Raw genomic sequence first — 26650 nt, 5'->3', positions numbered from 1 at the left:
TTAAAATATTTTTACATCCTACTTCAAAAGAAGGCTTAACATAGAAGATCAGTAGCAAAAACTGACATTTCTCTTCACATTATGTTTTGAGCCTACAAATACCTTTAATCACACCTAAACTTTCTACAATACTCACTTAATCCCTGTTTTCTTCTCATTGCCAGTTCTGGATATATTTTACTGCTTGCAATTGTTTCATGATATCTGAGATCGATGCTATTCAGAATAAGAACTCTGGCTGCCCACAGCAATGTAATTCCCTCAAAGAGTGAAAGGCTGCTGACCATGCAGCTGTACCACACCTCCTGCTGCCCACAGTTTGCAAGGGCAGCAGCAGAGAATGGAATTCTTTTATATTCTTACAATTCAAACACAGCTTTTCCTTCGAACAGGAAATGCAGAGAATTCAAAATCAAAAGAAGAAAGTGAGTGGTGGTATAAAAAAGTATTATAGGAGAAAGGAGGAAATTGGAGGAGCAGAGCAGAAGAAATATATATGAGGCACTGTAGTTCTTTTCTCTTGAGTCAACATATTTCCTCCCTATCCCTAGTACACAAATGAATGGTATAGGAATCAAAATAAATGACAATGATAGAGAAAGCGTAAAAATTACAATAGGCTACTGAACTAGAAGAACATAAATAAAGTGATACCATATCATTCATACTGAGATTATTTACACAAATAATCAGCACAAAAAAACTGAATTGCCAACAGGGTTGTAACTCAAATTTCACTTTCTACACATTTTGATTTGCACAGTACCTGTCTCATCAGGCTTTCCGAGTGTTTATTTTCTTTTTAGTTTTCTTTTTATTATTAGACAATTATAAAATCTTTAGGTTAGGACAATGCAAGAAGACAACAATGCACACTGATAAATGTATTAGTGATAAATATAGTAAACTACACAGTGCAGTATTGACAGTGTTAATCATTATCTGTCACATTTAAAGTTAAGAGTCATTAAAAGCAGTATTTTGGAGGGGTGCCTTTAAAATAAACCTAGTATGTCTTATCCCAACTTGCAGAGTTAGTAAAAAACACACAAATTATCTTTAAAAAAGAATGAGGCTACCTATTGATATCTGAAAGTGAGGGGGACATTGATTCAGCTTATGTTGCATTTTTTGTCAAAGAAGCACTGACTCACATATACTAGTTAACTTGTCATCCAAACCTGAACACACTTTACAGATGTGTAAAAAAATAGTTGTTTTCTCATCCTATATCGCCGATCACTAAACTACTTGCCTTTTAATCCTCTGAGTTCAACTGAGATTCTCACAAAGCTGCAAACAAAGCCTCAACCTAAAAACGTACACCTTACTATAGCCGCGCTTTGCAGTGTCCTTCAGTATCTACTTAAAAAAAAAAAATTTCATTGTTGATACAAATGCTAAATATACTCGAACCGCCATAAAGACTCTACATAGCCGGGAATTTTATTCCATTACATCCAGGTGACAGGCAGATACCCAGCACGGGCAATGCGCAGCCCGACCACCTGCAGCGGTGTAAGCGGTTCTCGTGTCAGAGCAGGGTTACTCCGGCAGCCGCAGACGCAGCCCGGCGGCTGTCCCCAGCCTCCGGGGTTCGCGCCGGCACCGCTGCACCTGTGCCTGCCCCCGGCCGGCTGCACGCAGGACGATCCCAGCTGCAGCTGGCTGGCCCTGCTCTGCGCGATACGGAGTGCAAGTGGGTAGCACAAGGGGGCTTTAGGCAGGTGTCGGGGTGCTCCAGTGCCCGCAGCCCGACAAGAGCGTTTTCTCTCTTGACTACGGGGCCAGCCCCGCTGTCGCTGCGGGGAGAAGCGGGGGACCCGACGTGCCCAGCACCACGCACCCATCGCGGCCGGCGGCACCAAATTCAAAGCCGACGGCCCCGCCGCTGCCCGTGCCTCCTGCCCCGCCAGCTCTGCCTTACCTGCCCGCGGGGACTCCGGGACGCCGCCGAGCGGGCCGAGCCGCCGCAGCTGGAAAACTTTCCGGACCGCCTCGCAGCTCGGCGGCGGCTCCGCACCCTCCGTGGCGGCGGCCAGGAGCAGGACGGCGAGGGTCAGGACGGCGAGGCGGCAGCTCTTCCCCCCCATTGCCCGCCGGCAGCTGCCGTACGGAGCGCGGCCCAGGCGCCCCGAGCCGCCGCCGCGGGGGAGGCACCGCCCGCCCCGCCGGACCCTCCCCCGGCCCGGCCCGGCCCGGCCCCGCCCGAGGAGGGGCCCCGCGCCCAGGGTGGCAGCTGGGACGAGAGGAAACCTCCCCGCCCCACCACGTACACCCGGGGTGCTGGCAGTGCGGGCTGCGGAGGAGAAACCCAATGGTAAAGGAAGCGATGGCATGGTAGGGGAGCCGTTTCGACCTACAAACACGCAAAAGAAAAAAAAATTGTAGCGCTTTGGGAAACTACTAGCAACAGGCTTACACTGTCAGTAAGGTACCATTCAGTTTGGCTTGAAATGCCAAACTTTTGTTTTTATGACAGAAGTTTCCAAGAATTCGGCAGTCTTCAAGGCATCTTCGAAAGTTTCTGTTTCCTGAGACAAACGTGACACGGGACCAATTTACAAACCCCTGTCCTATCTACAAGCTGAAGTCCGATAAGAACTGTAAGAGCAGCCAAGGAAGCAGCTGGGGGGCATCAGGTTATCTTTAGAACAGCTTTCTTGATGCCAAAATCAAGAATCTTCTCCATGCGCAGATTTTAAATGACACACTCCTCAGAGCCAGATTTTTTTTTCTTAGCATGCTTCGAAACTGCAAGTGGTTATTCAGCACTGTAAAACATAAGGCTTTCAATTTGAAAGAAATCTTTAATCCGTGTCAGCAATTTCAACATAAGACTGCAAAACCAGTTCTAAGTGTGGATTATTACACACATTTATTTGATTACAGTTAACAAACCAAAACATAAGTTACTAAAATTTGCACTAGAGATCAACCACCACTGAGCAAAGCAATAAAACAATGCCATTATCTGGTCTACTGAATGGCAGTTCATATGAAGGGGAACGGACTAGTATTTCTGAGTCATCAATACTCCTGGGCTTGGCAATTCTCTTCTGTCAGCAAGCTTCAATGTAGATTATATGAAAGGTCCTTTAACAGAATTTGTTCTACTGTTCTTATACATTGATGTATAAAGAGTGAACACAGATGACAAGTTACAATCTTCTTGATAAAGCACCCTACTGCAAATAAAAAGATTACTGCAAACAAAAAGATTTAGTTTAGATTAAAATAAATAAATAAATAAATTGCAATGTCTTGTGTTGAAGCTAGTAGTAGGCAGTGAACCCCTTGTCATTCAGTGAAATATTCTTTTTTAAAATATTGAAAAGTGTCAGTGGGGAAAACAACTTGAACATGGGAGCCGGAGAACATAGGATCTTGTTCAGCAATTTGAAGATGGTAGAGCAGTTCTGGAAATGATGAAATGCCTTCCTCAACATGTAACGCTACATGTACAGCACTCACAGTAAGCTTATGAAAATAAAGTATTAGTATTCAGGGAAAAATTCCTGAAAATTAAGAAAAACATGTAAGTATTCCTGCTTACAGATTTCTCCTTTACCCCACAACCACATCAAAGTTTGCCTACAGCAACAAATGATGTTGGGAAATCTCTAGAACCCCCTTTGCTTCAAACAGAACCAGTACTTTCTCATATCCTCCACTGATGGCAATTCAGAGAAACCTCTATCCTTCAACTCTACTGTTTAAGGGAACAGGGAGGGTTTTGGTACAAAATAGAATGTACATATTTTAATGTACATGTTTTTCATCTTACGAGATGAAAAAGATTCTAGTTTAGTCCAAAAGGTGAAATGGGTTTTTGTTTGTTGGGGGATTTGGAGAGTTGGTTTTTCAATTTTTAATTTTTGTTAATAACTTTAGCATAGGAACTGAGAAGGAAATAATTATTTTTGGCTTTATTAGGAGACTGAATTTAATTTCAGATTTTATGCTTCAAAGCTTCCCTGATTTTAGTCTTAAAATGTGTGTTTTAGCTAACAAGTTTTAATGAATTAATTATTCTAGGGTATACTAGACTGAATTTTTGTTTGCTAATGCTGTTTAGCTAGTAATGAGCAGGCTCCTTGTCTCTTGCCATGGGGCTCACTTTTGTGACTGTATTTTGAATCTAGTGCTTTTTAGTGGACACATTTTGCTTTTCCTGCTAGCTGTAGTGCTTATCACCTTACAGTATCGTGCCCGTGCCTGGGAATGCTTTGATAACAGCCATGCAGATGTGCCTCCATGGGATGGCAGGTGGCCAGTGTGGCTGCTGGTCCTGTCCTGTACTGGACAGGCTGGAACTTCAGTCTGAACTTGAGTTGAAAGGACTGTGACCTGTGAATGAGTCCATGATGGAGAAGAGATCCACCTTAAGCCCATGGAGAGCCCCATGCCAGAGCAGGTGCATGCCTGGAGGAGGATGTGACCCTGTGAGATGCCTGTGAGGAAGCAGGTTTGCAGAAGAAAGTAACTCCTCTCATTTTAACATGAGAATATATATACATATATATGAAGTTTGTAAGAGAACATTAACATTGGCTGGACTTGTATGTTCTTGGCCAAAACCTTAACATACACAGCTGATGGCTCCCCATGGCTATCTATGTAGCTGTTAGCACAAGATGACTTAGGAATACCCCTTCTACAAATTCTGCCTTTGCCTCTTTTCCTTAATCACAAATAATACCACTCTATTACCTGAAATACTGGTGCAGTGCCAGAGGAGGATCTTCAATTTATCCCTCTAAATCACAGGAAGCTAAAATGAAGCTTCCTATTATTTTTGGCACATAGCTAAGTTTCCTCCTCATCTACACAAATGACATTCTCCTTTAGACTGTCATCTTGTAAAGACTGAAAACACTTTAAATGGCTGTGTCACCTTTCCTGTTTTCATCCCTTCAGAGAGCTACTACAAAAATAACCCTTTCCAACCTGTTGCTTTGACCACATTCACTTTTCTCATATTCGTTATTGGGTCAAACACAAGTTGCTTGGCTTCAATTTCATATTCTTCTAAGTGGTCCCATCTCAGGATGCAAAGGGGAGTTTCTACTTACAAAGGACAACAGCACCTGTCTCCATATTCCAAGTTCTGAAATGATCCTATACTTTCATGCTATTTTGTCTCATGCATTTGAAAGTAGTTCAAACATCTATTAAACTGCCTCATAGTAAAAAAATACTTGAACAGTGATTTAGAAGATTAAGTGTCTTTATTATTTTTATACACACCACAGTAATGTAAGTTCTTTATTGATTAATAACATAGACTAGTGTCTGTGTTGACTGGTATGTTCACATCATCTCCCAGTGGCAAATTATATTTCTGATTTAATATATGCTCTCCCTAAGTTCCTGGTTTTGATACTATCCTTTTGATTTTTATGTAGTTTTGAACAGAGTAGGGATCCTAGCAATGAAAGAAAACTTCTTGAAGTTACAGCAGCAGCATGGGGAAGAACAACAAAAAAACACACAACAAATCACCAACTTTTTCTTCAGTTATACAGAACTATTATAATGATTCTATAGATAGTAAGAAAAAAAAGAAAACAAAAACACCCCAAACAGTTCTCCTATTTTAGGTTGGGATAATAAAGCTAGTAAAGTAGGACTAAAAGCTACACAGCATTTGTGTTCATAACAATGCCACACTTACCAACAATACCATAAACTTAGTGAGGCCTGTAAAACTTCACACACAACTGTTAAATTTAATTCACCTAATTGGTCGTTAAAAATAGTGCTGAAAGAATTGATACTAGTCTTGCAAAAGTGTTACCTGATTTTGAGATAAATTCTCAAAAATGTAGGTTGGGATATTTTGATTTTTTTTAAAGAAGGGAAAAATATGAATTTTAACTGAAAATATTTTTGAACTCTTAATGAGAAAACTGTATTATTGTTTCATGCTTGCAACAACCAATAGTTGTCAGCTGAGAACTCAGGTAGGGATACATGAGAGAGAGAACACTGGGGAAGCAGATGCAGACCAGAGAGGAGTACATTACCATCATAGCAAAGTTTGGAAGGGACTTTGAAAGGTCCTGTAAGTCCAATTCCCCTGTGACAAGCAGGTACATCTTCAACAATCACAGACAACCAGCACTGCTCCTCCCGCCCCCAAGCATGCAGCAAATGCTATTTTTCCATTAACTTCAGTTGAGGCTTCCCCACGCATTATTGTCTCAGCATCTCTTCCGTCCCAGCTCCCAGCCTCTCTGTAACTCTACACACTCTTCATCTTCCCGGTGAAACCAGCCAGCCGGCGTCACCCAGGAAAAGCCACTCGCAGGCAGAGCCCAGGAATTGCTGCGCCCCCTCAGCTCGGGGACAGGGGCTGGGGGAAAGGTTCTCTGCCCACCATCCGCCACCACACCCCCCGATCTCTGCAGTACTGACTGCCCCTTGAAGAGAAAGGGGTGCACAAGTGCAGACCTGGGATCCTGCCTACGCAGGCACAGCTTTCGTTCTTCACAAGAATTCCAAATTCCTGTACTCACTTCAGAGTACTGTATCCAGAAGGTAATTGCACATCTATTTTCATAAAGATTTTATTCATTTAATAATTTATACTTCAAACAGAGCTCAGCAGTCAGCCATTTACTTTCAAAAATACTTCTCCTTACTGCTAGGTACACTGTTTCCATGGAGACTTCCTTAGATATTCTGAGGTGAACACTCTTCATCTCTTATTTTCTCTTCATTTTAAAAATCAGGACAGAGCTAGGCACTCCTGAAAGTCAGTATAGGTTTAAGTTTCCATTACTAACAACTCCCAGGCACCTATTTTTAGATTACTAGGAGCTACACCCTACCACTGTTGAACAGGTAACCTACCTCACCATCAGCCCCCCCCCCCCAAATTGATGCACTAAGGTAAAGAATTCATACGAGGTCTTGAATTTACATCAAAACACCACAGCTGTGTCACAGCTGATGAAACTGAGTATCAAAGAAAACTAATGTAGTCACTTTCATTTTCTTTAATACCATTCACACATTCAAGATTCAAGTGATTGGCTGTCTCTGCTTGACACAGATCCAAACTTTCCCACCTCTCTCAAGTGAACATGCAAGATATTAATGAATTTTCTGAATGACAAGGCAATGCAATGAATCTCTCATATTATCTTCACATGCACTGCAGTAGTTGTAGCAGCTAGTCTGGGGAAAACCAGAACACCAGTGGGATACCCTTTCTACATGACCAGGAATTTAACCTAAAAATGCTAGCACTGATTTTTCCCTGCATTATAAATACACAAAACACAGCCACAGCTTTCTATTCAAAGGCTGTTGAACCTCCTGCTGAACCCACATAATGAGCTCTTTTTATGGATTAGTCTATATATACCAGGACACAACATCCATCAGCACACAAAAACTTTATTAATTTGATAATGAAATTCACAATGCAAAGTTCATTTCCAGTCTTCTATTTTATTTTTTAAAAATAAAAATCACTGTGTAATAATATTAATGGCTGTATGACTAATGCCTATAGTTATTTGTTAATAGGTGTTTCTTTGCTGTTACAGGTATGAGATATCCAAAATGCCTGTTACGGGAAAAGTCTTCAAGTGGTATAATGTGAATACTAAAGCCATTCACCCACACAAGGTTTCATGAATACTGCTATCCTTGAACTTGTTGTGAAGTGTACTTCAAGTTTATTTCTCATTTTGTATTAAAGAGCAAAATGAAACCAGTATCTGGAAAAAGTAAGGCCAAGGTCCTCATGAAAGAAAAAATATAGTGTGCTTAAGGAGATACACAGATACCACAAATTTTCCTACTACATTTTACTGCCACACAAAAGTCCTAAATTTTTTCTTAAAGACAAAATCTTTCACAAACTGAAACCAAACTGATCCCCATTAAAAGAAAAAAAAGCTAAGGGAGTTCTCCAGTAAATATTGTATCTCTAACTATATTCCAGCCTTGTCTTCAAGTGCAGCTCTTAGATGACTTTAATATAAAGAAATTAGTTCAAAAATCTTAACTAAAAAAAAAAAAAAAAGGGGGTAGGTATTGAACTGATTTTTTTTTCTTCTTCACCTTGCTAGTCTATGTTGTCTAATGAAATACTGCTAAGATAGTATAATACTATACAGCAATGAAAACGTACATAAAAATTTTGGTCAGCAGGGCTATTTTTGTTCATCTCCTCCAGAAACAGAAGGAAATAAAAATGAAGGGTCTTAATAATTTTGCACATTATAAGGACTCCTCAAATCTCCACCCCCCGCTTTTTTCAGCCCCAAACAGAACTTCTTTAGCACTTAACATACAACTGTACAGAAAGAAAATGCTACACACCCAGACCACACTTGCATGTAACTTTGAGTCACTATCTGATCTCATTCACTGTGTCTTCTCAAACTGCTCGTTACCTCACTCTGATTTGGAGGGCCATGCTGTACCTGCAAGGCTGCATTCCCTATGATTGTCCTGCAGTGCTGTTTCTACCATGAACTACAGAAGTTTCAAGAACAACACATTTCAATACAATCCAGATGAAAAAAAAAAGCAGAAAGGAAAACAGTAACAGTACCTATACTAGTTCAGGATGGCATTATACAAATATTTCATCGAAAATAGACAAACTGCAGCTTTTCAACACTGGTGAACAAAAATTAATTCTACATTTTGCTTTTCTCTAGAACCTAGAAAACCTGTGGAGTAATGTTGCATCTCTCCATTATTTTGGGGGTCAAAAAACTGGAAAAAATAATCACTGGAAGTCTGAAGTCTCATGTCCACACATTTATCTAAAACTTTCTCCATACTTCTCAGACTAACATTTTTCACCTTTTTCATCCTCTTCAAAGTTTTGTGTTTATTAAATGTTCCTGCAATGACTGAAAAGACAGCTGAAAGTAGCACCTGCTCTTCTGTTAAGAAGTTGCCATCTTCTTGCTTTATTAAGTACCAGTGCTCACTAAATCCTTTATTTCCACACCCAAAAAACACTTTCCCTTTTAGGTACATAAGCACTTGAGCAAGTCTCAGTTTAAAGACTGTCCACATGCTCATCTCTGCCTCTTTCCCAGAAATGGATTGATTATTCTCTCCCTCATTTTTCTTGGTCAGGATAACTGTCATCTCTCCTACCTGGATAACCTTGCAATATGGAGGAGGGATGCTGCCAGCTATGCTGCTTTTAACAATATTGCTGCTGATTATGAACTAGCACTTTGTAAAGGAGCCCCTTCATAATTTATCTAAGGCTAGACAGCAATAGTGGAGTTTATGCTTATCTAAGAACTAAAAAGGGTATATTTACCTAGAGGCTTAAAATATAAGTTGCAAGTGTTTGGCTATTTACTAAGTTCCTGACTCCAATTTTCCTTTTACACTTCTAACTAGTTTGGTACAGCTAGAGTTGAACTAACTTGTTTCAGCAGTATGTATTGTGATAGCTGCAAAGCATTGGAGACACCAACTGTTCAAACATGGCAACAGCTACCTAACTTCTATTCCAGAATAGTAAATACAAAACACATCATTCTAAGTTTTGGGACCACTGAGTTTCCTTCATTACTTAAGACATAAAATCATATTTATCCCATTAAAATGATGAAAACTTTGTATTTCATAAAAAGAGTATCTATCTCAAATTGTTGTATTGCATCTGTAAAGATATAACATTTATCTAATGCCCTAGAAGCTCTTCCAGTTCTCCTTTCAATTAGACACTCAAACGAAAGACAATTACATATAACTATGCAGCAGATGCACTTCCTCGCACACTAGGTCATAAGTTCACACAAGACTTTCATAATGGATTTTATACATTTGTTACTGCAAACAATTATATCCAGAATTTTAAAACACTTAAAGGTAATTATTATATATTAATGAGCAAAATGAAGAGTGTCATTTCAGAGTGCTCTTAAAACACCTACATGGTCTGCCAAAAGAACATCTTGATGTTTTTGAAGTTTACCTTGAACTTTTGCCTTCAAATCTATGTTTTAATTCCCTCTATTTCCTTTCCTACTTTAACCATAAATTTCTGTCATTGAGCTCTGTCAGCTAAGACACCCAAATATCTCAGTTGTCTCAAGCTCTGACACTCTGTGGAGTCTGAACACACTATTCGCAAGTTTGCTGATGACACCAAGCTGGGAGGAGCTGTTGACTCTCTAGAGAAACAAGAGACTTTTGCATAAGGATCTAGATAGACTGGAGCACTGGATAATCATCAATGAGGTAAAATTTAACAAGTCCAAATACCAAATTTTACCAAATTCTCAGGACAAACTGGGAGAAGAGTGGCTGGAGAGCAGCCCTGCAGAAAGGGGTCTGGTGTTGCTGGTTGGCAGCAGGATCAGTGTGAGACAGCCATGTGCCTTGGCATCCAAGAGGTGAAACCACATCCTGGGGTGCATCAAACATAGCATCATCAAACTGTTAAAGGAGGGGATTATGCCTCCATATTCAGCACTGGTGTGGCCTCACATTGACTTCTTTATACAGTGCTGGGTCCACAATTTAAGAAGAATATTGAGGTCCTTGTATGTGTCCAGAGTAGGGCAACCAAGCTGGTAGAAGGGCTGGAAGGGATGTTCTATGAGGAGCAACTGAGGATTTTGATGTTGTCTAGATTGAAAAGAAGGAGACTGAGGAACAACCACATTGTTCTCTACAGCTTCCTGAGGAGAAATGTGGAGAGGTGCTAGGTGTAGAGATAGGACACATCAGAACAGTTGGGACAGTCAGAACCTTCCCTGCACCAGGGAAAGTTCAGACCTTCAGGAAGCATTTCTTTACTGAATACTGGTCAAACTCTGCAACAGGCTTCCTAAAGAGGTGGTCAATGCTTTGAACCTGACAGTGTTTTAAGAGGCACTGGGACAATGTCCTGAGAAACATAGGGTTTTTTTAAAGTGGTCAAGGCAGTTGGATTAGATGATTGTTGTAGGTCTCTTCCAGCTAAACGTTTTGCCTAAATTCAATCAAACACAAGAGAAGAAACACCTGAAAAATGAGCACAACCGAGTTTGAGAATTTTAACCAGTAGGCAACAGTATATAGTGCTAATTTCAGCTTGCAAAGGCATCTTGGAACAAGATGAGTTTATATTACAGCACTGCAGACTCCAGATAGAAGACAGAACAACGAAGCTGTAAGTTAACTGCACAGTTTAACTATGAGAAACCCAGAACTTAGTTCAGTTTCACTTTATCTTATTGCCATGTTGCACTCATAACCATAAAATAATGGATCAAGCATCTATATCCTGAGGCAGACTCCACAGCAAGAACCATCTTACTAAATCAACTACAAGAAGCTTCAGGACACAAAACTTTTTTTAGCTATTTAAGCCATCCTAGCTCTGTTAATACTGCATAACCAGCCAATTCCTTGATGGAGACTCCTGCATGAGCATGCAGGAAGAAGGGCTGTGGCAAGGTGAAACTGTTCACTCAGTACCCCAACTGTAATAGCAGATCCCTAGGAAAAAATACATTCTTATTTCATGTGCTTCCAACGATCTCTGACTTTGGGAACTACTTGAAGAACTGTTCACACTTTCTTTTGTCATCCATTAAGGGATTCCATCCACATCCTCCCCCTATTTTCTCCAATTGCACCCCGCAGCATTCCCGGGGTATTCTGCCATCTTCCCATGTTTGCAGTCTAGCTAAGGCAGAACAGTTCACCCTGCCAATACTTCAGGATTTCAAAAAGAGCAGGAAAACCAAACGAACCAACACCCACCAAACTTTGTTCCTCTTCCAAACAAGTTTTCCTGGAAGAACTTACTTTCACAGACACCATCAGTGAGAATGAGGAACGTGCAATGTTGATGTTGTGTCAAACTAATGATTCCTTCTCCATTTCCTGATCATTTTTAGAAGATATTAAGCAGCAAGTGATTTTACTTGTTCTTTGCCTTACATTTTGTGGATGTAAATATATACCAGCTTTCGTTTATAAGAAGCATTTCCCCAAATATGTTTATATAGACAGTAAATATATATACCTATAGAGAAACACAGATATATATTACAAAACAGAAAAAGTATAGATTATGGAAACAAGCAGCAGCTGCAAAGAAAGTACAATTCCTGAAGTTTGAAGTAAAAGAAAAGCTCCTGGTTTTTCTATAACCCACTTAGGCCCTTCAAGGACAAAGAGGAAACATCATTTCAGAGCATAGTTACTTTTTTTTGACCTTGTATGCTAATGGGAAGGCTAGCTCTAAAAGCAAGTAAGAGGAAATTAGAGAAATTGCAAATATCTGTGGCTTTACTAAAAGCTTCCCCAAAATGTTCCCTGGAATCCACAGCACTTATTAAAATTCTGACTAAAACCCAGCAAGTTTAAACTAACATTGTGATATTCCTAAACAATGCTATAAAAGGTTAATTATCCATGTACAAAGAGTGGACCAGAAAACTTTTAAACATTGTTTAGGAAAACCGATAAAAATGCTGCACTTTAGACTTGTTGGCAGATCTTTAAAAAGGAGCCTGAGAACTCTTGGCAGAAGACAAACATAACCCTGATACTAGAACAGACCAATCAAATGAATCAAGATTATGAATGTCTATATCCTTACCACGTATGTGCAAATTCCCACCTATCAATCAGGAGCACACCAGAGACCTAAACACAAAGGAAGTTTGATTTTGTTGGGACCATAAAAAGCCAATAAATGAGGATGTTCCCAGTGAGTAAAATAGAGATAAATCTCTAGTTAGAGAAAAGACCAGTGTAGCAAAGAGCTGCAGCTATGACAGAGTGTACAAATCATACAGGAGGTTCAATTACTGATTAATGCACCAGTTCTACAAGTTACAGCTTCCACATGAAAGAACACCACTTGCACTGCCTTGCCAGTCAAACACATGGTGGTGTTGCTGCTCTATGGAAGCTCAAGTTGTGACATCTTTATCAAGTATTGTAAGAAAACTTCCCACTCTTGCCATTCACAGGCTCCCTGGCTGCCACACTCCCCAAGGCCAGACTTCCACTGCTGGGACTGGTGCCCCTTCCCAGCAGGTGGCTCCAGTGACCTGACGGGAGCCTGGCTTGGCTCCCCACTCACCCAGTCAGACCAGGTTTTGCCCAGCAGAGTCTGGGATGCCTTGTTCCAGAAATCCATTTATTCTCGGCACAGTACCACAGACACAGCCCAAGCTGGTGCCTCTGAAGAGGAACCCCTCATTAAGGAACCTCTGGGCTTTTCCCCTCCGTTTCCCCATGCTCCTGGCCCCCTCTCCATGTCCATCCACCTTGCTGGGTCACCAGTCTTCATTTCCTTTGGTATCCAAACGGTCAGCAATTCCCAGCTCCTGCTGTGTCTCTCAGTGACCATTCACCTGGCTGGCACCACCCATCTTCATGGCCTTTGTTATCCCAAAGGGCTGGCAGCTCCTTGTCTCTAGTCTTTGGCTCCCAATTGGAGCTCAACTTGCATCTCAACGTGCAGCTTTTAAGCCCAGCTACCTGCACCAGGTGTATTCCTCAGCAGTGCTGCTGTCACACCAAAACCAGACATCCACAGCAGCTTGGGAGTGCAGCAGACTAAAAGACCTCACGTTCATGCAAGGGGCCAATTTTACCACACCACCAAGGACCACCTAATCCCAAGCAATGCTTCCAAGCAGCCACACCAACAGGCAAGACCTGCAGATTTTTATAAAATCTTGATCTAGGTTTTGTTCCACTGTGCTTCGTTAGCACTCCCCAGAAGATGATTAGTAAACTGATTTTTGCCATTTGTTGTTTAAATTCTTTGGCCAAGGCTGTCTTTAGGCTACAGGGGAAAGGCTGTTTATCACTAGCAGAACTCTGAAATACAGTTCATGTTTTATGAATATAGCACATCCCTGAAATTTTTTAATTCTAGACAGTTCTTTTGTTTCTGATATGTCTGTAAGAACATGCTTACATTCCTGTTGGCTCCCGATACTTATAAAAGAATATCAAGTAGAATGTAACCTAATTTAAGCGTCCTAGAAATCAGCAGATTTCTAGAAGTAGGTGATCCCTTAACATCCTATAGCTCTCCTATCCCCAACGGGGAGCAGGCCTACAAATCTATACATTTTAGACTGAGCTCTTAATTCAGTACTAGAGAAGCACTTACCAAATGGAACTATATATGCACAGATGGAGCAAATAATTTTCAAGTTTAACTCCACGTGGTTGCAAATACCCACACATGGCTCCCAGCTGTCAATATTGAATACCTCAGTATGTACAGTGTTGTTGGCAGTTCCCACAAACTATTTTCCCAGGTAACCACTCATATGTCAGAGCACGAAGTATGTCTGTCAAGGCTAACGATGCTGCTTAGGTTTGAAAGGGAATTTTCTCAGTAGATGAAGGATAGAGCTCAAATTCCAGGTTAAGTCCAGATACGTTATTTTGACAGTTGCTACATCAAAGTAACCCAGAGAAACATCCAACCAGTGCAAGAAGGCTTACTTTTTGATATGCTAGGTCATGTTGCCAGGAAACAAATTCATGATTTGGGGCAGAAGAGAAAGTGGTGTTAATACAAGAGTACCATCATCTTCAGATGGAATCCAGGACAGTCTTTGAATACTCTGTCACAAAATACTGCAGAAATGATTCTCCAGTGCTCTGATTCCTTTTTAGTCCACTTCATTTTCAGCGAAAATTTATTAAGATAGAAGTTTTTGATTTTTACAAGAAAGAAAAGAAGTTAGAAAACCACCAATTTGAAGTAGTAACTTATAAAGATTCTATTCTCTGTAATCAAGAAACTCATGTTAAAATGAAAAGGAACCCTTCACTTACCCTATTAATGGAATAGTTGAAAACTCTAACACTCTCAACATTTTCTCTTATAAATGCCAAAAAAACCCTTCCTCCCAAAACTAATAAGCCTCTCTAAGTAAAATACATCACCAGAGTAGAATGGACTACCACAGAAAAGTCAAAATGCTCTTCGGCACAGTCAAGAGCTGTGTTAATAAAAACAAGTATTGAGACTACTCTACTAGTCCAGCAGAGTTCTGCAGGGTTTTTTTTTTTTTACCTCTCTTACTTCTTAGAATGAAACTTAGTTTGCAATAAATACAACTATTGCAGTATTATGCACCCAAGGATGGAAAACACTATTTATCACTCCAAGCACAGGTTACACAGGCTTTCTAGGCATTCTTGGAGAGATCACAGTTCTAGTCTCCCAAATACACTCTCCCAAATAATTTTCTTTTCTAGAAATTATCCTTCTCCCTTTCCTCCCCTACTCTACCCTTACGTTTTAACCTCCATCCACCTCAACCTTTGATTTAGAAACATGAAAATACTGTGTTTTCGTTCCAATTTCAAGCGCAGTACGTACTTAAATTCATGTGTAACTGCATCTTTCTACTGACTGTGTGTTTAATTACTGACTGAATTTAATAAACAAACCTTCAAAAGGGACAAAAATAATTTTGAATAGTAGATACCAACAAGTGAACATCTGTTGTCAAAGTGATTTGTACAATCCTTGGACATGAGTTGCTAGGAAATAAAAGGTAAGAAGAATCATCCTCATTCAGAATACAGCTTCAAACAGGAGCTGACTCAGACCTGGCCAGACAAAGAACATGCTCATTTTTGTTTGCACTGATCTCCATGGATAACCCATATTACAGACTGCTCATGCGATCTCCCTGAGCACCTTTCACTAAAACCTCCTTTCAACATACTGCTAAAGCAGCCTCTCAAATGCTGCCTGCTAGGATCTGTTCCTAACCCAACCATTTGGATTTAACCTGTGACTTTCTGCAAATCAAGACACATGAACAGGGAGAACTGGAAAGAACTACCTCCCTAAACACCTCCTCAGGTACCCAGTAATTAAAGGACAGAGACTGAGCCAAATTTTTCTTTTAGCATCTCTAGTTCCATTTTCCCCCAAAGTCTGAGGTATTCCTAACTTCTTGGCTGACCACTGAAAATACTCCAAGAACCTCTGGTAGGATTGTTAATCAAGCAACCACAAAATACTCTACATTCATTCTCATAATTATGTAAGTACGCATATTTAGGCTTTCCAACATATAATCAGTTCTTACAGAATACTCACCTGCACACAAATCCAGTCCAACACTTTTAGAAGCACCACATATCTGTCAATGCAAGATCCAAGCTAAAGCTCTACCAGAAGATGCTAACAAATACAAAGAGCACAATTTGGTGACATACAGAACATTTAAAACCAGCTGTAGAACCTTCAGACTGGAGCTAAATTATGAACTGAGCACAACTTGCTCATGAAGTTAACCCTGTGCAGTATTAAGCTGCAAAATTTCCCTGTGATGGCTGAAAGGGAGCACTTCTTAAAACAAAATCCTCTACAAGCCTTGAGAACATAAGCATGTGAATTCAAATAGATTTGTGACTTGCAGTACAGCAGTTATTTTGATAGACACATATATGGTAATGATTTGCTTTTATGCTTCATCTGATAACACTGATGCACCACACTACATCCCAAAACTGTAGTATCTCACTCATTAAATTACACTCTATCAAAAATGATTTCATATAGCACAACCACACCTTCACACCACACAGTAATTCCAATCATAAAATCTGGGTATCAATTGCTGTTAAATCAACCTGTTTTTCAAAAACTTTTGCTAGGTAAGAATGAAAGATTTTTCCTAAATTAGTATCTTACTAGCAGAGCTTATCACACACACTGACAGTCTTGCAGAGTTAAGAGAGTTGCTCCTAAGACGTTCTTGTTTCATTATGAAACCTTTTATGTCAATGTTTTATCAAATTAAAAAAACCCCAGCAGCCACCTAATAGTGCGAAGTTCTGAAGTTTGTCAATGGAAAATGAGATACACAGAAGTTGTTCTTCAAGACACATTATTTTTGGTCTTTGTAAAACTACTAGGAAAGCTAAAAAATAAAACCAACTTGAACTGAGAGTTTTACAGCATTTAACATAAGTATCTTTTATTTCCAACTATTACAATAATATTCAGGAACTACAGTGTTATTTCCCACATAAAACATGGGCCTTTGCCAAAGTAGTATGGAGTGAGGAAATAAAAATGATACACATATATCAAAACAACTAACTAGTGACTCAGTACTTCCAAAGTGCTTATACTTTACACCTCTGCAGAGGACAGTTAAAGAATTACAGAACTAGAAAAATGCCAGTCCTCTGCAACAGTAGAAGCAGCTTTCTCTCTGCATCAAGTACAATAAACAGGAACTAGTTAATTTGGTCTGCAGCAGGAAAAAGGACTACCATAGAAGCACTTTAAAGATGTGGGTATCTGGAATCTTTTAAAGATTCTATAATGTCACCCAAGGGATTTCTCATTGTTGTGCATCTTATCCATTGTTACATTCCTGATCATTTTGGTCCCAACTGCTGACATGCCCCACAGCAGGACAGTTGCTCTAACATTCTTGTCAGTCACAGCACCATACAAAACAGAAATTAAGTAACCCATATTATGCTAGTCTTCTGCCTTAACTGAGCTTTCTACTCTTTTACCATCCATTCAGTTTTTTATCGTCCCTACCTTTACTCGCATCCTTGATCACCTTCTTCCTCCCAGGGAGTATTCACACTATTTCCAAGAGGAAATAGGCCAACATTTTTCTACTAAAAGTAGACCAGCTACCACATATTTGTAGGTCAGATTCCTCCGAACACACTTCTAAATCAACCAAAATTACTAGAGATGTATTTTGCACTAACTACAATATAGATTACTTGTATAGCACTTAAGCATTCATCAAAGATTGGGGTTTTTTTTGGTTTTTTTCCAAACATTGTCCCATTAATTCAAGCTATACACTGATAGCCAGCAATAATTACCTGAGTCAGCTGACAGTAACCAAAACCAGTTTGAAGCCCAGATACTACCAAAACACCGATCATCCAAGTAAGAATTTCTTCAGTTCAGAGTCTCAGTTTGCTGTTTACAAAACTTGTGTAAAAATTGTCCCATGCAAAGCACGTTGGCCACATATAAAAGCCTTTTTTTTCCTTTAATTAAACTAGGGAGATTGCCTCCCTCAGCTGAAGTGGATGTCTGAACCTGGTACAAATTCGTAATGCTTGAAGGAATCGGTCCTTCAAGTGCTAATCTCCCTGAGTCATAAAATGCCATCGAAGGCCACCTAACTCACAACTATTTGCATTTACAGCTTTGCCTATAGTTTGTTACCAATGTGAAGAACCTGACTCACTCACAGAGCCAGAATATTTTTTTAGTATTATGATTTTTAATCAAGCGTTCTGTTTGGGCATTTAAGAATAGGATTACACGTCATGTCATCCTAGCAAGTTACGTGTAATGAAAACCCCCAATATCCCACCCCATCCTCATAAAAACACCCCAAAACCCCAACACTTGAGCCCAAAATTCACAGAATTGCTCACCCATTTAGAAGAGGAACTAGGCAAAATTAAGTTTTGTTTAACAGTAAGAATTAAATGCTTATAATGGCTTTGGTAGTTTTTGTTCAGAATAAGAGTTTCATTTTATAACTCCCAGTCTCTACCTACTAGTCAGTTCTCCTCCCACCAAGAGCCCAACTGACTGTAGTAATACAGTATTGTATTAATCCTATTGGAGTAAGTGCATGCAAATTTTGTTTGTCCTGATCAGAACTGCATTCCGAGTTTCAGAACCTGCAGCATTTAATGGCAGGGTGGGAAGGCAATCTCATACTCCAGACAATTCCCATGCACCACATTAACAGGTATCTGTTTCAACACTTCTCTTGCTGTATCAAGACAGATGCTACAGATACAAGAGAGACAAGCACAGAGGATACCCATCAGTAGATATAGTAAATGGAGAATTTTAACAGCACACTTCTATTTTCCTCCAGTATCTTTTCCTTTAGACATCACCCAATAATGGGAACAGGAAAGGAAATTACCCGAAAACGGCTCTTTAGAGAAATGTAGATTTCACAGCAAGGCTTCTGAGAAGCGTCACATGATGCAGTCCACTCCTTTCCATTCTGGATCCATGACACTTCCGTGTTTCATATACTGAATGCTATTAGCCTGTTCATATGAAGCTACCAAACCAAACAGGAAAGGCTTCAGGGAATTCTATGATTCTTGAGGAACGACAGGTAACAGCAGCGTGGAAACAAATTCCAATAATCCCAGATTTAAAGAAAGCTCGGTCTTTACCAAGACTTCATACACAAGACCGCTTATGAATTACACAAGTGATGTTCTGCAGAACGTAAGAGCTTTACAATAATTTTCTATGGTAGAAAGTCAGCCATGCCAGAAAAATTCAACTCTGTGCCACAACAGCAGGGGAGATTCCCTCCTAGTCCTGTTTATTTAATGCCTATGAACAAGCTCAAAATGTCTGTGCCTGACAGTCATCTCACTAGTCCATTTTGATATTCAAATGTCAGCATAAGAAAGTCAATTCTAAAGAACTGACCTTTTTTTTCCAGTATCACCCTGTGACAAGTTAGTGAAAAAAATGTTTCATTTCCCAGCATGCTTTTAGATACTGAGTACACAGAATTTTCAATGGTTAACAGACAAGGTTTTTCTTATAAGGCTGTGCCATACTGGGGTTACTTGGAAGTGTTAATACTGCTTGGAATTTCTTACTTTTTTGTTTAGAAACACAGCATAAGCTACACTCTTCCTACATAATACACTTCTAAAAATAACTTTATTTTAGACAATTCCTAAAAATCCATGCAGGCTTATCTTTATTATCTATCATTATCAAATCTCCTGGAAAGTTGTACGGCTCAGACTAATTGACAGCAGTTCACTGTAAAAACGAATATCTGTATTAGAGCCAGTAGAAATGCACTCCTCATACATGTGACATTTTTAACAGAAAAGCTGAATGCATCTGCAGAAAATGCCTCTTGGTATTTCTGCAGGATTTTAAAACTGGCACTTGTTTCAGCCATCTAACCACTCTTCTCTAGTCACATCCTCTACATGAACATCCGAGACAAAGATAACTTAGTTCAGTTAAGCCAGCTGAACTTAGCAGCATTACCTCTCTCCCTACAGTCAACTACTTCAGTGTCTCAGCTACACTGAAACCAATGTACAGAGCTGATGATTATTATGAGGAAACATTCAAATGACTGAAAAAGCCCAGTTTACACAGAACTTAACGTAAGACAGGACTGGATGTACATATTATATATAAATGACAACACTAAGTTGAAGTGTAAAAATATTAGGTATTTTCAAAAAAACCCCATGACTAACTTGAAACTTTAAAGTTCTACAACCAATAAGCCAATGCTGTTTTGAAAGCATGCAAGTAAGACTAGTATAAGAAAGGCAGTGCTATAACTGCTTATTGACTAAAATAGAGCTTACTACATCTCCAAGATGCTTTTTAAGTTACAAAATCATTTCTCATACCAGTACCGTGTACAAGTATTTTCTTGAGTCCAGGCACTAAAAGAATTGATGATGGGAACACAAAAAAATGCCAGTTTTCATTTTCACACAAGGGTATTAAAAACTAGGTACACTTCGACACACTCAATGGACAAGGCTCCACTGGCACAAAACTTGCTTGTGCAAGCACTTGGTTTTAAAGGGCTTCATCATCCAACTAATACACATCTTCAGGAATTTCAAACCTTGATACTTACATGGAGGTATAAACATGATCACTTATTAAAACATTTTCTGCATTTTGAGAACACTGCTTTTACACTTTAAAGGGTTAAACCTGCCATCACCAGCAGATTACTGCAGCAACTGAGCATCCAGAAATCAGGACAAGACACACACCTCATCTGCTGACTCCACAGACACAAGCTTCCTCTAATCAGCAAGACTAAGAAAATTTTTAACTTGGGAAAAGAATATTTGGGGCAAGAAACCTATCTGAACAATACTTCCTGAATAGTGACAGCAAAAGCAATAGAAACTAAGCAGCATGCAAAAGTCCAACATGGCTTGGTTACTTCAGAAAGAAGTTTAAGGATGCCAAAGCCATCTATGTATTTTCAACTTCTTGCTAGAGGGAAGAGTAATATGGCAAGATAGGATTGCAATACCCAGTGTTCAACACTCTTTAGGAATGACCCATTTAGCTTCATAATCCATTTGAATTTAAAGCAGGAAGAGCAAGGGCAGCATTGACCCGCTTCCCATCACAAAGGAACTCTATTCTACTTCTAAGTACTATATAGGATCTAGTGGCTTAAAGCAGCAAAATTTATAGTGTGAGTCCTCTGGAAGCCTGTTTTAGAACTAAACACATCAATTTTAGAGCTTCTAATGTAGTTTACCACTATGCAGCTCATTTAACCGTGCAAGATGTGTTGCATGCTGGACTTCCAGATTTTAGTGATTCGTGTTTATAGGGCTGGTTACCACATCTTTTCTAAACAACCAATCTCAGCTTCTTTGAAACAGTTATTTGGATGAGTTTTCCTTCAGATAAGTTCTTCAGGAAGCTCAAGAAATGTTGACTTTGACTGCTATGTGTCACATGCTAAATGATTCACTAAAAAGGTTACACGCTGACCATTACACTCTTCAATGTAGATACTCCACAAGAAGCAGACACGAATAAAGATTCCATAGGTGATGAATAACTAAGGCTCTGCCTATAACCTCATTTGTCACTCTTTAATTTGACCAATTCTGGATGGAAGGCTATACAAAGGCTATAAATGTGCCCCATTTAGAAAATGCAGAGTTTGAATATTGTAAGAAACATTACAAAAGGAAGCTGCTGAATCTTCCATGTAATTTGAAATTACATGGAAATTACATTGAAATTTGTAAAGCAAGCTTACACCGAACAAGTTTGAACTTTCATTCAGGTTTTTTGATACTCAAGATCCATTTCTTCCCAACAAAATCATGAAGAAACTGTAAACAAGCATCCACCTCATTTTAATAGAAAAATTATATAAGCTTAAAAAGAAAAAAATCCACACTTAAGAATTTCAATTAATACACACTGTCAGCAACAAATTCAATACATACAAACAAGAAGCCAAACACAAAAAAAAAAATCCAAATCTGGTTACAGAGAAAATTACATGACATTTCTTAAAACAAAACAACTTAGAAATTTAAAGTTTCATGGATCACTGAAGGAGAAAAAGCTACAAGGGTGTTTCAGCCTCTATCCCCACCAACCTCAACAGGCCGGGACAAGTGCAATACCACAGACACACACAGCATTGCAACTGATCCCAACCTGTGTAGAAAGGGGTATAATTTTTCCACACTCACTGACTGACTTGTCACTGCCACAGTCAGTTTTGCATGGATTTGCACAGCAGAGTATCATACAGCTGGATGCAAACCTGCAAAACTAACCAGAGAACAGTGTTCAATAAACAACAAAAATTATTAGACATACTTAATATGTAGTTCTACAGCTAGCAGTACTTTAAGTGCTTATAATGCAGTAGATTCGTGAACACTACCTGCACTATAAGCACTTTAGTGCTACAAGAGCTGTCATTCATTAGACTGCTGTTAAAATAAGGAAGGCCACAAAATATCCCATAACCAGCAGAAAGCATTCAAAGTCCTTGATGTAGATTATAACAGGCCACCATCAGCTTTGCATAGATTTGCACAACCACTCTCTTCTTGTAGTGCAACTATGCAAAACTAACAGAAGTCTGCAAAGCAGAAAACTACTGGAACATCTACAGTCTTAACCTGAGTGACTGGATGAAGACATAACTTCTTATGCCAGAAGGAGCACTTAGGGCAGTAGATGCTAATCTACTTCACTATCTGCACTAGATGCACCTTAGTACAAAAAGCACTTGACACCACCACACTGTACCTTTCCATTCTCTGAAGTCCTGCAAGATGTCCTGAGGCAGTTGTCAACATAATGCTACAAGTGCCTTCACTGCAGTAGGTTCTATATATCACTACCTGCACTGTAAGCACTTTGACATTACTCTGACGCAAACAGCGTTTTTTAGTAATTCAAGATATGTTGTCTACCTTGTACCTGCTGGAAGAAAAGAACAAAGTAAGTATTTTATCAGGTTTCAAATTACAAGGCTTGGAACAATTATTCACATTTCTGGGGTAAAGATCTCCTCCAGAACAAACAGAAACAGCCCATCAGCCCAATCCAGGACACTCATACACTATACCAGGGAGTATCAAAATCAATGCTGATTCACAGTAGGTAGAAGACTCAAACGAGAAAATTAAATAAATGCTTCTCCCACACTGTTTTCAGAATGCCACAACTTGAAGAGTTAAAAATAACCAACTTTTTAAAGACAAACCTGAATTTGGTTAAGAGCTCTCACCAAATCTCTTTAAAAAAGTACACACACAATTCCAGAAATTGAGAATTTTAAAATTAGATTGAACATATCCTACCATCAGCTTTCTCAAGTCCAGAAACCACCTTATGACGTGGCAGGTATCTTCTAAGTTTTCCAATTACTTGCTTTGCTGTCCAGTTAGAATATTTGCTGCTACTGCCACAGATACCCCGTCTAAAATTACAATTCCTACCATGGCATTTAGATTGGTCTATCTAGCAACAAAAAGTAGGTTCTAATGATGGCTGTAAAATATACAACCACAACCAAACTACATCTTACTACAGACCCGTGGTTCAGTAATGCAGGACAGTACTATATTCAAAATTTGAAAACATATTTTATTTCTTCTTTACTAGGAATACAGACTAGAAGGAACGCGTAAATACATCTCCCTTACGTGATACTTACAGCCAATTGAACATAACACTTTAAAACGATAATAAAACAAGCTTCTGTTACATTGACTAAAAAAAGGAGATTTGTTAAAAGAAAAATTCAAGATATCAAACCTAAAGATTTTTAAAACTTCCTCACTGTCCAATTGCTTTAGTCAAACAAATGACTGCTTGGGAAACTTGAGTTATTCTCCTCTAAATGAGTGAAATTGTGGACTGCTACACATGCATCCGATCCCAAGGAACTATTTGGAATTTAGTGGTCCTAACTGTAGCCTAAGCTTGAGCCTCAAAAAACTGCTTTTGCCCCTATACTTTAAAAAAAACAAATAAAAAATAAAAACTTACCATCGTCCGTTGAAACTAACTTCCTCCACAAACACACTGCTGCAACATCCAGAGAAAGCTTCATTACGTCCAGCTGCACGTGTGGATACTGCGAAAAAAACCACGGAGTTACTTGCTTTTTGTTGCCGAGGAGTGAACAAAGTCACCGAGGATCTTCCCAAACCCAGCGCTCCCCATCCCCACTCCACCCCTCCGGGGAGGGCGCGAAACGCTCCATACCCCCTCGGGCGGCCATGAAGCGCTCGGTGCGACACACCGCACGCCGGCTCGCACTTTTTTCCCGGTCAGTGGATGCCCCGTGCGCCCGGGCGGGATGGCTCCCACGCTGCCGGGAGCGCGGCGGCCCGAGCCGGGCCGGGGCCGGGGCCGCTGCCGGGCCGGGCCCGCTCCCCGCACCGCGCAGCACGTGCTCGCCGAGAACACAGAGCCGGCCGCCAGGGGGCGCCGCCGCCGGCAGCGCGGAGGTCACAGCCCGGCTACGGCGTGACGCCCCCCCGCGCGCCCGGCCGGGCCCCGCCGAGCCCCGCAGCCCGGGCGGACGCGAAAGGGTCGGGCCTGCCCGCGTCCGGGGGCCGCCGGGGCCGGGAGGGGGCCGCGGCGGGGGGAGGGGAAGCGGCTCTCCGGGCCGCCGCTGCCCACACGCGGCTCCGGGCCTAACAGGGAACAATCGGCCTCAGCACGCAGCCGCCGCCATGTCCCCCGCCTCCTCCCCCTTCCCAGCAACATGGCGCCGCCGAGGGCCCGCAGCTGCCGCCGCCGCGCCGATTTCGTAATGAAGCTCGCGGCTCCCGAGCGGCGGCGCGGGGCGCGCCCGCCGTCCCCCGTCCGCCTGCCCGGGAGAAGCGGGAGGTCCCGCACCTCGGCGGAGAACTGAGGGGGGGGAGGGGGAAGAGACGGGCCCGCCGCCCCCGCCCCTCCTGCGAACAAAAGCCCATGCGGAGGGGCCCGGGACGCGCTCGGAGCCCGCGGCGCTGCCCCCTCCCCGGGGCCCCGCGCCCCCTCCCCCGGGGGGCGACAGAGCACAAAGCGCCTCCGCCGGGAACTCTTCGAGAGCCCCCCTCGACCCGCGCCCTCCCCCCGTCCCTCCCCGCCCGCCGCCTCTTTTACCGCCGCTGCCGTTCCCGAGCTGGGCGTGGGCGGCGAGCGGAGCCCCCGCGCTGCCGCCGCGGCCTCTGCCCCACGTGCGGCTTTGTTCTGGCGCCGCCAGCTCCCCCCTGCAGCCGCGCCGGGCACGGCGCAAACTTTCCCGGACGGGCCTTCCCCCCGCGGGCCGCGGGGGCAGAACCCCCGCCCGCGCCCACCGCCGGCCGCCGCTGCCATTGTGCCGCGCACGCCGCCCTGCCCGTCCCGGGGGCTCAGCCGCTACCCGCGCCACCCTGGCCCGGCGAGGCGCCCCGGGCCCGGAGCGCGGCGGGATGAGGGGGGGGCGGGAAGGGGGCGGCGGGACTCACTGCAGCGGCGAGCGGCGCGCACGCTTTTTCAAATCTCCCTCATTCCAGCCCCTCCCGCCCCGTGTGCGAGCTCGGGAGGCGCCGCGCCATGCGCCCTTCTTCTGGCTCCCCCCGCCGCCCACCCACACCCCCTCCTACCGCCCCGGCCACTCGCAGCGGCCCCACCAGCTACCGTCGCCGCCGCCTCCGAGCCGCCCGCCCGCCCCCCGTCGCCGAGCTGCCTCCCCGGGCTCGCCCCCCGCGCCGGGCGGCTGCCGCCGCCTCACAACAGGTTTCCTGTCAGCGACACGCGCGCGGCAGCGACACTCACCAGCCAGCGGCCGCCGCCACCATCTTCCCTCCTCCTCCTTCTCTCGCGGCCCCGGCGCGGCGTGGCCGGCCCGCTCGAGGGGAGCCGCTCCGCGCCGCTCCCCGGCGGGGCGGATGAGGGGGGGAAGAGGCGGGGGGGGAGGGAAGTGGCGCGAAGGCAGGTCCCGGCGGCAGCAGCGGCCGGGCTCGGGGACCATGTGGGTGAATGAAGGGCGGCGGCTCCCGCCTCAACGTAAATATCCACAAGCCCCGCTCCGCCCTCATTAGAATAGAAAACAAAGTGCTTCCGAGCGCCGCGCCGCCCAATCGCCGGCCGCGGCCCCCGCCCCCGCCCGCCGCCGCCTGCTGCGATTCATCCACGCACCAGGCATGCACCGAGCCCGCCGCCCGCCCGGCCTGCCCCGCGCTCCGCGGGCACCGCCGCCGCAAACTTTGTCTCCGCGGTTCCGCTGGGGCCGGGCCGCGGCGGGGAAGCGGCGTGCCCGCCGCACCGCACCGCACCGCGCAGGGCTCCCGCCGGGGGATGGCGGTGCCGCGCGCATCCTGCCTGCGCAGGCGGTGGGGAAGGGGAGGGAAGGAGGGAGGGAGGAAGGCACGGGGTGGGAGATGCACATGGTGGCCCCGCGGTCACGGGAGGGCCGGGGCAGGCCCGGCCGTGGGGGGGCGGGCAGGGCAGGGCAGGGCTGGGCCCGCCCGCCGCCGCCGCCGCCCCGCGAAGTTGCGCGCGGTTGGGAAAGCGGGAGCGCCGCGCCCGTCCCGCCCCAGCCGTGTCCCCGGCCCCACGCGGATCCCTGGGGTGGAGGGAGTGGTGCTGCATGTGGCTGCACTT

At 43.0% G+C, this 26650-nt stretch overlaps 1 protein-coding gene across 1 annotated transcript in view; it reads right to left on the bottom strand.

The window, feature by feature from the left end:
* Positions 1-2181, bottom strand: part of GPC5 (glypican 5) — a 615376-nt gene extending 613195 nt beyond the window's left edge. The window contains exon 1 of the mRNA XM_063392300.1: positions 1928-2181. Within this exon, the coding sequence (XP_063248370.1) occupies positions 1928-2093 (166 nt within the window). The 5' untranslated portion in view covers positions 2094-2181. The remainder of the gene's footprint in view (positions 1-1927) is intronic.
* Between the last annotated feature and the right edge of the window lie 24469 nt (positions 2182-26650).

This window comes from Prinia subflava, chromosome 3 (assembly GCF_021018805.1).
Source record: "Prinia subflava isolate CZ2003 ecotype Zambia chromosome 3, Cam_Psub_1.2, whole genome shotgun sequence".
Lineage (NCBI taxonomy): Eukaryota > Metazoa > Chordata > Aves > Passeriformes > Cisticolidae > Prinia > Prinia subflava.
This window is presented reverse-complemented; position numbering and strand designations above follow the sequence as displayed.